Source organism: Anopheles cruzii, chromosome 2, assembly GCF_943734635.1.
Source record: "Anopheles cruzii chromosome 2, idAnoCruzAS_RS32_06, whole genome shotgun sequence".
In the NCBI taxonomy this organism is placed as follows: Eukaryota; Metazoa; Arthropoda; class Insecta; order Diptera; family Culicidae; genus Anopheles; species Anopheles cruzii.
In genome coordinates this window covers 32,731,946-32,746,553 of record NC_069144.1, presented here as the reverse complement: position 1 = coordinate 32,746,553, position 14,608 = coordinate 32,731,946, and the positions used below count along the sequence as shown (strand labels likewise).

The window sequence follows — 14,608 nt, the reverse complement described above, 5'->3', positions numbered from 1 at the left end:
TGTGCAGATGGCTATCATGTTTTTTATGTAAATAGGGTGGCGCCCAAACATCGAGCTTCTTTGTGAATCCAGCTTTGCACAAATGACTTAAAACTCTTTGATGATTGATCTTTAGCTCTTGGCCGATGCTCTGATTACTAAACTGCTGATGAACTTAGGTTATTTCTGTGATTTTATAGACATTTTCGATGACGGGTCTGCTTGGGCGAAATGCATCTTTAACACAAAAAATAACCGAAACGGGTCAATGAAACCAAAATTTATCGCAGCTAGCTGTTAGAGTATTGGCACCATGAACACTATGCAAAATTTCTGCGGCCTAACTTGAATTTTAACCATTTTCAAACAAAAACTATAAAATGTACCGAATTTTCTCTTAGTTGACCTCCATTGTTTACACCCTGCAATTCACAAACGAATGGAACAAACAATAAACAGTGAAAGCAGTTTGTTAAGTGTAAAGTATCAGCTTTAAAACGAGCCTAAACTTGAAGCTGTACGATCGATACTTCATGAGATATCGATCACAAAAGGCAGCTGTTGTGAAAAACGTCGATTACTTAAAAAAAAAAAACAGTTCGGCTCTTAAGTGCCGCTGTAAGTAATGCAGTACCGCTGTAAACAAAGCGGCTGTCAATGAGAACTGTCAAAGTCATCCGTGTTTACGTTTGGTGTTTACAAGCGTGTGGAAGTGCTTTCCTGCGAAGTGCTTTGTTTTTGTGAAATTTTAAGCAAATTAGCTATGGAAATGTATCCCAAAGAACTCTCGATGTTCGAAATACGCAAGTTCATGTTGGAGAACAACTGCAAAGTGACCAATCACGAATTAGTTAAGCACTTTCGCAGTTTTCTGACCAACAGAGACACACAAGGTGAGGTCATCTGACTCAACTCGCAATCACTTGTTGATTCACGTTTCGCATCTTACACCCTATCCAATCTTCATATCGCTTTTTTACACTGCATTCAATACATTCTTATGTTGGTTGAAATCCATTTTTTCTGTGGTTTCGAATGTCAACAGATGAAGCGAGAAAACGCTTCAAAACCTACGTTAATCAGTTGGCTTCGATTAAACATGAAGGGACAGAGAAATATCTCGTCCTTCGGAGGAAATACTATGATGATATACCATTGGAAGAGTCACCGAATATGAGCCCCGCACTGCCAACGAGTCCCGCCTCACGATCTTTTGTACCATCTGAAGGTGAAGAGTCACCGATGCGTCAGCCTCCGCCGTACCGACCTCCGCCTGTAGTGGCGGCCGATGCAATTCATTATCAACCTAGCCCGCGCGGAAGTATTGCACTAAACCGTCGCAATAGCTCAGAATGTGCTCGAAGTGAATCCGAAATAAGTTTTGGCAGTGATTTCTCGCATGTGGATATAAAAAAGATGAATCCAGTTCTCGGACGTAGTGACAGTAGTGACGCATACTTAATGCAGCAGTGCATGCAAAAACAAACTGCGGAAACGCATAGAGATGGAGAGGAACCACCTGCAATTCCACCGCGAAGAAAAAATAGTACGTTTGGGTCCTCTTCAAGGCAAAACTCCATTGAAGAAAACTCCGTCGAGTATCCAGCGGCAAGCACTGAAAATAAGGAGAACGCACCTTCGGAACTAGAAGGCAAACATGCAGAATCCACGGAAGAAAATAAGTTAAGTGTTAAGGAGAAGATGATGAAGTTCAATCGATTCGCTTCGGAAGAAGAGGCTAAAATTCCGTCTCCCATCGGAAAGAAAAAACCGGAAAAGGTAAGTTTATTTTTTATTGCCGTTTTCAATAAGCTGTTGAATGTTCGATTTACTTCAAAATTTATTTGATTTGCTTTACTATTGGTAAGATCAATTTTCATTTACATCATTACAATCGAACTCTGGTAAAAATTGGAACTACACATTTTAATTACTACGCAGACTGGCTCTGGCGTCTGGTTGATGGTAATAGCAAATCGTACTAATGGTCGTATTTCCTAATTCAATTTAAAAAAAATTTAATGTATAACTGCATTTGACTGTATTTATTGAAAGGGTTATAGGGATAAACAATTGATATTGTTTAAAAATGGTTTCTTCATTTAAAAACCCAAAATCGAATCGAAAAAAGCGGAAATCGGGATGCATTGTCAAATATCATCTACCATGATTATGGTATTTAATTGGTTAAAACGTTGCTTTACAAAGATTTTTTTAATTGGTAACTAGTTGTTGCACGAACGTTCAATATTCTTCCCAAATACCATATTAAAAAATTAAAAAAATACCACTTTACAGTGGGAAAGTGACGTTTTAACGGTGTATCTATTTTGGCAGTGACGGTGCTTTTTCGTTTGCAGCTTCTTTCCTTACATTCATGCTGTACATGCTTGACCATTTTCACCGTTTATTTCGTCGTAGTGAGCTGTTAACTGCTTTACGGAAGAAGTAACGTAAAGGGAACACCCAAAACACAAAACAAATAAGCTTACGAGCTGTCAAAACTGTAAATTATTACTAGTGTTGTGGTCGCTTCCAAACCAAACGTTGTGGTTGCTTCCAAAACTGTGGTCGCTACCAAACTTCCTTCGTCACGATTACTCGACCTTACGTTTCAATGGTTGAGGCTGATGGTAGGCGATCGTTCGTCTTATAAGATGCACGATTAATTTCTGTTTAATTGAATACGATTTATTGATTTTCAATTAAGCTGATCGAAATAATGGGGCGAGGAACCATTTACTGAACAGCTGTAACGAGTTACGTCCGAATACCTCCATCGTCGAAATCAAATCGACCTCCCAACGGGGGTGGACTGTCATTCGTCTACCTGTTATATGCCTCATCAGATATGCTCATTCCTATGCCTTAGATTTGCTTTTATTCAAATCTTCACGATGTAATTTATAACTATGAAGGAGTTTAATTATTTGATAAAATCATTCTTTTGATGAACGAGTGTTTCATTCAAGGACCTTAGGCGTACCATTCAATCTTTTTCATTTTGTATGTTATCACCTTCCGTCTTTACACATTCTGCTTTTGACCTCATCTCCTGGGGTTATTTATCATCGCTCAAACTACCAATAAGAACTAGTTTACAGGGCGGATGATGTGCAAAGCCACATTGGTTCCCCGAAATCGAATAGAAAAATTTGCCGTGTCACTATGAGAGGATTAAAAAGTTTCCCGAAAGTCCATGGGATGTTGTTTTCATCGCTTCAACTACCAGCTGGAGACAAATAGGTAATATCACCAGCTAATGGTATTATGTTCAGCGTGTGCTTTTGTTCAGCCAGTGGTATTATGGATTCCATCACTAAAGAGTTACGATTCGGTAACGATGTGTCCATATGATAGATAGATAAATGCTAGTAAACAGCACAGTCACCGAGCAATGCATTGTTAACCATGTGAAACATGCGTAGATTATTCAAGCGCGATAAAACTGTGACAGGAGTCGTCGCTTGTGAAACTGAACGTTGATTTATACAAACAGTCGGAACCTGTTGAATGCAAAATATCTACATTCTCCAAGCTGTTTAAGATATTGCTTGCACTGTTATTCACCGTAACGTCCGAATTCTCAGTCTCTTACAATTAAATCCTGTAGCCTTCCCTGGTGATTGGGTGGTTTATTAGCCTTTAATTAAACTATACAAATATTTTGTTACAGTGCCCATTCATTTTTTTCAAGAGAAGGATTAGGTATTCAAAATGATTGATAATTGACCAATCAATCAATCGATTTTTGACAAACAGTCCATCAAAATCAAAGACTGATGTTATATTGCGCAGCGAAGTGCACTTTGTATTCAACAAACTGGTTAAGTTAAAGTGGTAGACACATACATTATGCACTAGCGGAAAACAAATATTAAACATAACAAACACATAGTAATATAGTGATATTTAATGAAAACAGAAACTCTACAAGAAAAAATAAAACAAAACAAGAAAAAAGAGTTTCATTCATGAAACTCACGTAACACCGAACCTTCAGTCGTACCGATGCATCGATGAATGGCGCCATTGGTTGTTGAGGACTTTGGAACTAAAGTGGAAAAGTTGAAAACGGAACACATCGTAAGGTTGTCTAATTAGCAGCAGCCGAAAACAAAATACCTGTCGGAACGATAGCCGCGGGAGTTTCTTCGTCGTCCACAAGGCGAGTAAAAAATAAACGATAGGTGGTATTCCACATGCAGCATCATGAACAAGATTTAAGCAGAGTTCATTTTGAATACTTAGCAACGGTTTTTTTATTGATGTTAAATGATTCCCTTCATCGCTTGTTTCATCGTTTTGAGCAGGAAAGGCTATTAATGGTTGATAATGACTCTTTTTCTCCGGAAACCTTTGATGTTCCTGTGTTCAGTACAGCCATCTCCTAACGGAAGCGTCTTCATCATCATAGTCTTAGTTTATGACGGAATCTTTGTGTACGGATGCCGCGTACAATCGCCTCTGACTTGACGTGAGCGTTTATGTGTGCCGGCAGCGTTTAGGATTCACCTGCTTCTTGCAAAAGGATTACATCATTTGGGATTGAAAGTACCTCTGCGGTGGTTCAGCCATTCGAAGGCCTCGAACGCCGGCGGTGTCAAAACGGACATATGGGCAAGAACACACACGTGCTTCGATTTAGACCCTACTTAGGACATGGGGGTTGTGCGATGAAGTCACTATACTAATATTTCGTGTGGCCTTTCACCTGAAAGTTCTTCAATCTTTCCTGGTAATTGCATGTCCAATCTCAATTATGTCAATTGCAAATGATTGCGAATTTACATGAACTAATTGCGATTGTAAACACGGTGCAAAACAAACGCTTCTTCGTTAAGAAGCGAGTTGCCCGTAGAAGGCTGCTGAATGAATGGACGTCAGGATCTGGCGTGGAGTGGGAACGGCAATTTGTTGAACTTTGCAGCACGTGAAGCTTGTCATCTGCATCCATCGGTTTAGGTTTCTTTTTGAGTTTCAGCGCACCGAAGTGTCAAAGTAATGTATGCGCTGCACAAATGAGGTGTAGTCTGAGCGAGATACAACGAAACCCCATAAACAGTTCTTGCTTGCGTGGAACCACACACACGCTGCACGCGTTTGGTCAGCTAGCGCCAGAGGGCGAAAGCTTTCAATCGTCGACGAAGGAAAGCAAAGGGTTACCAAAAAAACTGAAGCATCACATTCATCATTTTCAGCAGCAGTATCGTTCTATCGAGGTTTTTTGTTGACATTTACGAATACTTTGGTAGAATTGAGAGAATGTTTGCTCTGGTCGATGAGCTGTTAGCGATTTAACCGGGCGCCATGGGACTGTTAAGTTTGTAGTGTTCTTCTAAATACTACAAATGATGTAGTAACTACTACAAGAAAAACATAACTTTGTCCAACATTCATACTCATATATTTTCTTATACATAAAATATAATCGACTGTAGCTCGACCGGTTTTCTTCACACTTCGCGTGTTCTACACAGTATCCGAAATTTTCATACTTTCAGATTTTCATATGTCTTTGTTTGTAATGTATACTTTATGTATACTGTCAACCGTATCTTAAAGAAAGTCTGTGAATGATCAACATTTTATCTGGCATGGGAACAAAACGGCCCTATTAATGAGCAACAATTTAACTGTCCCACAAAATGTGCACGTCTTTAATGTAAAGTCCTTTAAAAGTAAAACGTTTTAACGTTTCACTTTTATGACATAGAAAAAAGTTAATATCGTAGACGTGCCACATTTTGGTAACTGCAATTTTTGAGAGAAGTCAGGGTGCGTAACACACTTTTATCGCTTTAATTAAAAAAAAGGATTCACTTAGAAGTTGATTTATATGGTTTAAACTTACCTCAGGGGATATAATCCACTAACAACTTAATGTCTATGGCTTAAAGTTACCTCAGGCGATAATTGTGAACACCCTTGATGCTTTGTACAAGATTCTCTGGACCAAACAACAATTGTTTCTGCATGTTTGTTTGCATGAGTTCTTAGTGAAGGCACTGTCGGTCTTTGTGCAGGCTCGATTCTGTAGAATAGGTAAATCGCACATCATTTAGTAAAGCGTTGGAAAAAGTAAACCATGGAGTGTCACAGTTCGTAGTGAAGTCAGGATCAGCCCCAAGGAGAGTCGGAGAAAATCGAGACCATGGTTAATTGCCATTGTATATTGTCGCGTTGTTTCATCGTAAAGAAAATGTTAGCATGTCACACGATTCAGGAAAATTCGGAACAGCTGGCTTTGCGGACCTTTCGGTTGGGCTCTTGTCCGAGACGACGCATGTCAGAGCTGTGTTCTGTCTTGAGTGTGCCGCACTCCGCACTACACCGTTTATGGGTGATGAATTCATCGGTTTATTTTTGGAAACGACACCGTAATCGTCTGCTTCAGACCCGTTGAAGCATCGTGTCTTATGAATTATAGCCCCATTTTCAGCATTGAACTGTGATGTCTTAGGTGCGTTTCATCGCTTCTAGAGTAAACAACAATTGACACGAGTCTGTCAATAGTTTGAGGAAATTATGTCATTTGTTACAACCGTCCGTGGATACGGCTTGGTGCAACTCATGTTTCAGAGATTTTCTGACGATTCTCATCCTCCTTTTAACGCTCTCGTCCGTGACATGCATCGGGTATCGTCTAGATGTGGCCTGTGACGCGATCTCCGGCCCACCCGGTAAGCAGCGTCCGTATTGCCAACACGATGCTTAGCTTCACTTCCACCATTTGATGAAAAATTATCCACTCTAGTTTTGTTTTTCCGTCGCTGTCACTGCGTTGAAGGGAAAAGCCGCCTGGTCATGTAGGAAATCTATTTTGATCTAAAGATATTGGTTTTTCCTTTTTCTACTTAACTATACAATAAGAACGTATGTGAGGCCAATGTCCAACATTAGCATGCGAATTTTAAGTATATTTTTTAGTATATATTTCAGTTATAGGTAAATTAAATTATTATTGTTTACCTTGTCACCTATAAGTTGTGTTTTTCGCTAGTTATTTTGCTTTCATGTTCTATTTAACAAATAGATGTTGCGAGGATGCTGCAGGGTATGCTATTTACGTTTCCATCATTCACGGAATCATATCGAAAGTAGTGCCATATTATTCAAATCATAATTGTTGGTTGAAGCTAGGTAGCTGTTAGGCCTTAGGGGTACAGCTTTTAAGAAACTTCAAGTATAATCGAACGCTGGTGAACCGTATTTTTGTACACTTATAATGACGCGTGTAGTCACGCTGAAGCGCAAGTCTAATAAGGAGCAAAAAAGGGGCCCCGGATGTCCGAACAGTATTGATCCAAAACAGCCTCACTACAGACACTGTGCATGTGATAGATGTATTTTTGGTTATAATTACTATTACGGACGTTAATTAACGACAGTGGTTTTCACTGTGCACGTCAGTCGGTTACCGAAAATACTTGAACAAAACTCGCCTTACGCATTGATAATGGGTGCACCATTATCCTTGGTGTTTTCTCATATTCCCGTGTAAGCAAAAAACGCGTCAGTCCTTTTGAAACCGATGCTTAACATTTAGTACATGAAAAAAAATAGGGAACATTGTAACACAAACAAGAAAAGAACTCTACATCGCTTCCGGGCAAATTGTGTTCGGAATTCTCATCATCTAGCGCCTGTCGCGTGCCGTTGCGATACATCTGCAGTAGTTGGGTTTTCGAGAGATCATCTTCATGCAACATTAGTGGTTGATTTATGTTCCCAATTAGTCTTATTGTATCAGACGCTATGAGGTCATAACAAAGATCGGCGAATGTACGCACTGATAATGATGTTCAATGGCTTTTTAAGTGTATTTATTTAACCAGTTAAACGTCACGGTAATAATATAATTAGGATTTTTCGTTTATAAAATAAGATTAAATATGAGCTTAAATTGAAAAAGTAATATTTGGCCCCAAATAAACAGATTTCAGTTGTTCTGTCACAATTTTTTTTATACATTCATAAAGGTAACTGGTTCGTTGTATAGTCCAAGGCATACGCCCTAGAGACATTGTATATAGAATCCATTTATGTATCTTTTGTCTGTTGAAAGTTTGGAGTGGCTATCATTATCTTGCAGAAATGTTTAGCGGTTAATTAAGCACAATCAGTCAGAGATCATTTAACGCATCCTCTTTCATGCATTGTAAAGTGCTTGTCGGTGTGTAGTGGTAAGTGTGTGCTCTGTTAAAACGCTCAACCAAGTACTTGAACGATGTGGGCTGAGCGTTGTGTGCTCTCGCACCCCATGCTTTCTCGTGGCCACCCTCAATCCGTGATGCGATGGTTTGGCATTTGAAACACAAGTTGGACGATAGTATAATCCGCTCAATGCCCGGGGAAGACATGCCCGGGCACATCGCTACGCATTTACTCACCGATGCTAACTGCAGTTAATTTATATTCCGCGAAAATTAATTTTCGTTTCCACGCGGACGCCATAATTTAAATGCAATGTGTGTAATTAGTAGGCCATGTTTTTATTCACGCATGTTGGATAAAATTTACATTTTTTGCACTTGCAGGATAATTTATAGAACGCAAGAAGCCACGTTAGCAGTTGATTGCACGCGGATTGGACGCAAGACAATGCTTTTTAAATTCTGTTCGAGTTGTTATTCGATAAGCTTTGAATGGAATGTATGAACTAATATGTGCAGCATTCCCTAATTACCAGACACAGCGCAACATAGCACTTGCTCGGTAGTCACATTAGGTGTTCCATATTTGGCCATTCGCAGTCTCTGTGTTGATTAAAATTTACAATTTACTTCAGGTAACGCGCATAAAACGTACTGGCAGGAAGCGCAAGACAATTATTTGTATCTTGACGATTTGCATAGATTATGTAAATGTCATCGGTTGTAGGAAGTGTATTAAATTCGGCAACCTTTTCTGGTTCGTATGGGTGTTTCCTTCGATTCAATATACGACGTATGCAAATTAACCCCTTGACTTAATCAACAAATTCTTCTGATTGAGAGTCCATCCAGAGCACGGTAGGGTACCCGATTGCCAGTGAGCAGACATAGGCGTTGAGCGATGTCTCCTGCGTAGTGATTGGTTGTTTGGAAATAGCAAAAGAAGCTAACCGAATAAACATGCGGAAGCTAAATTTTCAACATTGGTTTGCTTGGGGACTACTGGTACCATCGTTCACCGTTCGAGTAGCTGTCAATTGCTCTGTATTAGTCAGAGTTTGACCCTTTAACATTTTGGAACCGGATTTTCCACCCTGGCTAGAATCGATACTCCAAAACGTCTATCCAGCTGTAGGTATACTCGTCGGAACCTCCGTCGCTTTTGAAAATGTCTGTAATTTTGTCATGGTAAAACACGGGCATCAAACAAGGGAGCAGACTGAAACATTGGCTGCAAACCACCTCCCCGAAAGAAGTACATTTTGATTAAATATTCCATAGTATACCATACAAGGAGGTAGACTATTTACCATATCGAGCTATTCTGCTGTAGAAGATTACACTCTCTGATAGAAATTGTTGTTCTGCTCTGAACCGAACGGTCTGTGCTTCATGGTTATCCTTTCGACAATCAGCACCCAATTAATCAGAGTTCAATGAGTTTATCCAAAATGCTACAAAAAATTTCATAAAAGCCCATATACAATTTAATTTGCACAATGTGTGTACTCTTTTTTCATATATGATATACTCACAATGCACCAACGTTTGTGAATATGTTCGCGTTTGTGAGTACGAACGTCTTTTTGATCTAAATCTATATTTAATCATGATTTTGTTCAATTCGTAAATTTTTCAGAAAAAGTATTAAATTTTACACAACAACGAGCTCAAGCAAGCATTTCGTTCCTGTTTCCATTGTTTCCATTGGTTCGCAAAATCCTAACAATGAATGGGTATATTCCGTTGCTCAGTGCGTTATGTGCTCCAGCATAACGAAACGATAGCAATGCAAATGGTGATGATAGCAGCGGAACTGTAGTCGTTCATCCGGACATGCTCTTCATTAGTCCCCGCGGTAATATTGTTGTACAAAATTTTGAAGTAGGGTCTTCCATTGCAGCATCCGAGCTAAGGCACAGTGTTATCATGATGGAGAGCGATGGCAAATTTGTGCAGGATGAAAGAAGAGCGAATGCCCCGTTGTTAGTTACCATGATGGCAAGGAATTACACTGTAGGTACCTTTCTCTAATGAACTAGCGCCCAATTTCCACCTCACCTGTATTTTGCAACGTTCGTCTTGATGATAGTGCTCCCAGTGAGGAAAACATTCAACGGTGGAGATTCTGTTGAAGCAGCTCGCTCAGGGTGATCGACAGTAGTGGCAACGAGTAGCCACGGGTTAAACGGAGCTACACTTTCCATCGTAACATCAAACGATGAGTGATAGAAGTCTATCAAGTTGACTGTAGGAGCTAGAAGACCTAAACACGGTGACGCTTCTAATGCAATATGGGTTGGATGAACATTTTGTCTAATTTTGCAATACGTAGGCAGAATACCTCCCTTGAATTCAGTGCCGGACATTGAGCTTAAAACTTCTGTCGTAAGTAATCAACTATGCGGTTGTTTAAAGAGCATTTGTAATGTTGTTAAATTAAATAGCTACTTTTAGCATCTTCATCAGTCATCGTCTCAGCAAATGTTAATATTTCATTTGTTTTTACAAGTTAAACTCATTTATTGGAGTTATGTTTATTACATGTTGTTAAATTCAAAATACCACATCACTAAATAGTATTTACCATTTATTTGTCGTTTCAGGCTTCAGATGAGATAATGAATTCCGAAAATTTGGTAATTACAGACTTTCAAGTATTTCCGATGCATCCTTCTTACTATTAGTTTAATGTGTACTGTTTTCGTAGCTCCAGCACCCAAAGGCTAAGGAATGGTTAATCGCCGCTGCCAAATCGGATTTTCAACTGTTGGCCAAACTCTCAATTGAACATCCCAATTTAGTGAAACTGCAGGTATGTGTTATGGATTTGAAGAAGACAAAAGTTTGACAAATAGCATCAGGTTTTTTTCATTGAATGACTGTAATTAACAAACAACAAAATATGTAATTATTGATTGACAGTGCTGTGATTAAACATCCTTAGCTCCAATATCAGAATCAAATTGTTGGACAAGTCAATAGAAAAAGTGACCGTGAAAAACTAGATCCCGAAAGCGTGTAATTTTTCACAGTCGATCACTGCAATTGACGGCATTGGCAGTGATAGCACTAATTCTGTTATTTGAATGAAAACCTCAATGGACAAAATGATACTTTAATGTTTACTGGTATTTATACCCGGGAATGGTTGTCACCAGCGTAACAGGGTGGGGGTGGGAGGGTGTGTGCCGCGTGGTCAAGAACCCTGCCCATAAAACACACTGTTACAAAGACCAGAGACCATCAAAACTTTTTTTCTCGGTTTTTGCATTATGTTCATAAAGAGAAAGAACAATAAACAGTGCTAATTTAGTACGCCCGCTATTGAAACTGCCAATTGTCGCCCGTTCGATCTCGCTTGGTCCCTAAACTAGTGTGTCGGTATTAACTCTTTTTGTCACTAAGCTATCACGCCATCAATGTCACACAAATTAGGCAGTAAATATTTCCCTGCGCTGGTGCAGCGAACGCCAGTTTGGGCCGTGCTTAACATTGTGGCCTGGTAAGATTTAAACAACGCCGCAATAACCTGTCACGGTCTAGGCATGACTATGATTGGTGTCGGTATCCGCGTGACTGCCGTTTTCAGGGAAAATAGAAGTAGAAGTAGCGGAGATCCCACTAATTTACTACAATCATACGATTTCCATGCGGTATCCATATCGTAAATTAGATGTGTGCCACATATCTTTGACTGCCCCTTGCCACTGTGGTTCTCTTTCTTCCATCGCCGCATTTTGGTGTGTCACGAGGGCTGCCGTCGGTTTGGTACCTCTAACGACAGCAGGGAATGCGGTGACTGTGAAATGCACGTAGTGCACACGAAGGCGCTTCCGTAATTTAGGAACTCCCGCTTTCGGGTTCTTCAATTCTTTCACACTGTAACCCTGCCGTCGTTATAGCTTGTCAGTCAATGGCGGTAATAGAAACCATTCAGAACTTGCATTCAAACATCTTCTTTCCACCGACGAGAGAGACGGAGCCCTCGCTACGAGCGAAGGTGACATGGAAAGTAAAACAAAAATAAAAGCAAATCAAAAGCATGGGGGAGAAGCAAATTTATCATTCTTCTACACGGTTTGCTGGCGAGAAGGAGATGATTTTCGGTTGATAGCGCGTGTCTTTTTAGCCCGCCGGAAAGCAGAGGCATCAACGTCGGAAGATTTTAACGCCGAGACTTTTATTTAGAAAACAAACATCAGTGATGCATTATTAGCGCCCTCTCGTGGGTGAAGGTGACAATCGCGACAATGAATAATGAATTATGGGAAAGGGTGATGGGCTCAATGATGTGATGACGGAAAATTTGGTTTCGCATTAGGGTAAGCAAAGTGGAAACTCTTCCTTCACACAGCCAGCAATTGTTTTATAATTAATGCGTTCTGGGGAAAATTAGTACCAACATGCAAGCTTACTTGCTTAGCTTACTAGCTTAGCAGATATAGAGAAAGTAACATTGGGGGAGCTACTACATTCTATTCTATTCTATGAGATGGCGATTGTTCCTCCTCGGAGGTAAGTATATCGAAAAGTTTTTGTGGCTCGCCTTGTAGGTGATGAACGGTGAACGTTATTTGCTAGAAATTTGACGACATCTTACAGTGGCCGATTCTACTGCTCCACTAACAGCATGTCGAAAAGCTGCAGGAAAATACAGACGAAATGTGATTAATGTTTTGTTCTGAAAGACGTTCTAATGCACCGTGGCGGGCGGTTACTGTACCGTTCTGCTCTAAATAACATAGTCCGGCTGCAGTTGATCCGGCTGGGCTGGTAACATCATCCTTCAGCTGTCCGGGGTGGCGACCAGTCTCTCGAACTAGCTTGCCCGATCCCAGTACTGTTTGTGATGCTAATCGATAAGCCAAATCACGGGGTAACCCCATGCGCACTGCCCCGTCCGCTAGTGCTTCGATCATCACAAACACATACGCCGGACCGCTTCCGGAAAGAGCTGTTATGGGATCCATCATTGCTTCGGTGACCTCTTCACATGTACCCACGGCCTTAAACAAATCCTGCGTCACTCGGCAATCATCTTCGGTAGCGGCAGATCCTCGAACAAAAACGGAGGCTCCGGCGCGAACCAACGCTGGGGTGTTTGGCATAACTCGAATCACCCGGGCATCGGATTCCAGTGACTGTAAGGCACGGAGCGGGAGCGGAACATTATTGGTCTGTGGGTCAGATCAAACTCTAAAGGTAGTCACATTTTCCAGTTCACTCAACGTAACACCCATCGCGATCGATATGAATAGTTTACCGGAACTGGCCGGGCGCACTGTGTCCAGTACGCCTGAAACTACCGAGGGTTTGACAGAAACGAATATGATCTCCGACTTTTTCACAACCGGCAAATTTTCCACATACGTTTCAGCTCCCAGTGTCTTAAACGCCGCTATGTTTGCTGTATCGGATGGATGGAAACTTGCCGTCATGTTTTCTCCTCTCGTTAAACCTGTAATTCAATACGTTAACGTGTAGAATTTCGAATGAACGAATGAACCTTGCACTGATATTCCTGAGCACCTGAGCACGTCGAAATTTGCTCACCTGCTGATAGAAATCCACTAGCCATAGCTTGTGCCATTTTTCCTCCACCAAGAAAGCCCAACTTTAAGAGGTTACTCATCTGAAATGCCTTACACCGTGAGACCGGTGCAATTTGTCGTGGCTGAGAACCTTCGCGCAACTAAGGCAGACATTATTTTCGGAGCCAATATCAGCTGCAGGAACGAGCGATAGCACTGTTCACACTGATGTTATGAAATAAACCTTCACCGATTACTGACGTTATCAGTCATCCTCTGTGGGTCTCATATCAGCGTGGCTAAAGTTTCCATAAGCATCGGCTTATCAATAAAGGAACTCGTACGCCTGGCTAAAGTAATGGTATTCTCCACAGTGAAAGCATTACCAGAGGCCAGTAATTCGTGTTGAAAAACTTTGGCACTAGGGCGTGTGAATTTAATGTACCCTTGAGCAATTAACCGGATACGATTATACAAGTGTGTCAAAGTACATAAAGTACCTTCCCTACAACGACTAGCAAAAGGGCAGCGCGGAATGGGTTTCAGGTGCGTACCAAGTGGTAACAGCTGGTTTGTGCGCTTAAGGGGATTTATACACATTTTGCTTAATTTAGTTTATATTATACCACATGGACTTAATTTAAATGTAACAATGCCATATGCTGCTGCTGTGACATGCCTGAATTTAACCATAAATAAATTTACCCCTCTTGTATGCTAAAATGAGCCCTAGCTAGCTGTAGGGCTGTGGAAAGGATGGTAATCTGCCTATCAGAGAAAGCGAGCGCGAGAAAATGTTGGATTTATAAAAGAGAAAAAGAGCGAGAGGAAGATAGAGAGGGCACTAGAGAAGTATATTGATAGTGAAAGAGATGACATATTTAATTTTGAAAGTACTTAGTTTGCAGATTATTATGACTAAATTAATGGTGATTGCTT

The 14,608-nt window shown here is 40.6% G+C and overlaps 2 protein-coding genes across 3 annotated transcripts in view; one reads left to right on the top strand and one right to left on the bottom strand.

The window, feature by feature from the left end:
• Positions 1-715: 715 nt before the first annotated feature.
• The window catches only part of LOC128268925 (ankyrin repeat domain-containing protein SOWAHB), a 60,923-nt gene continuing 47,030 nt past the window's right edge, over positions 716-14,608 (top strand). The window contains exons 1-4 of the mRNA XM_053006229.1: positions 716-872; positions 1,025-1,758; positions 10,742-10,774; positions 10,846-10,950. Of these exons, the coding sequence (XP_052862189.1) occupies positions 743-872; positions 1,025-1,758; positions 10,742-10,774; positions 10,846-10,950 (1,002 nt within the window). The 5' untranslated portion in view covers positions 716-742. The remainder of the gene's footprint in view (positions 873-1,024; positions 1,759-10,741; positions 10,775-10,845; positions 10,951-14,608) is intronic.
• Positions 12,652-13,820, bottom strand: LOC128268926 (uncharacterized). 2 transcript variants are annotated; one of them, XM_053006230.1, is made up of 4 exons: positions 13,692-13,820; positions 13,349-13,596; positions 12,862-13,279; positions 12,652-12,779 (listed from the first exon to the last, which is right to left on the bottom strand). In XM_053006230.1, exons 1-4 carry the CDS (start codon positions 13,768-13,770, stop codon positions 12,709-12,711), a joined length of 816 nt encoding a protein of 271 aa, XP_052862190.1. In that variant the 5' UTR covers positions 13,771-13,820; the 3' UTR covers positions 12,652-12,708. The 2 variants fall into 2 exon arrangements, with proteins under 2 accessions (XP_052862190.1, XP_052862191.1); XM_053006231.1 differs by lacking the exon at positions 13,692-13,820 and having other exon boundaries at positions 13,349-13,440; positions 13,509-13,596.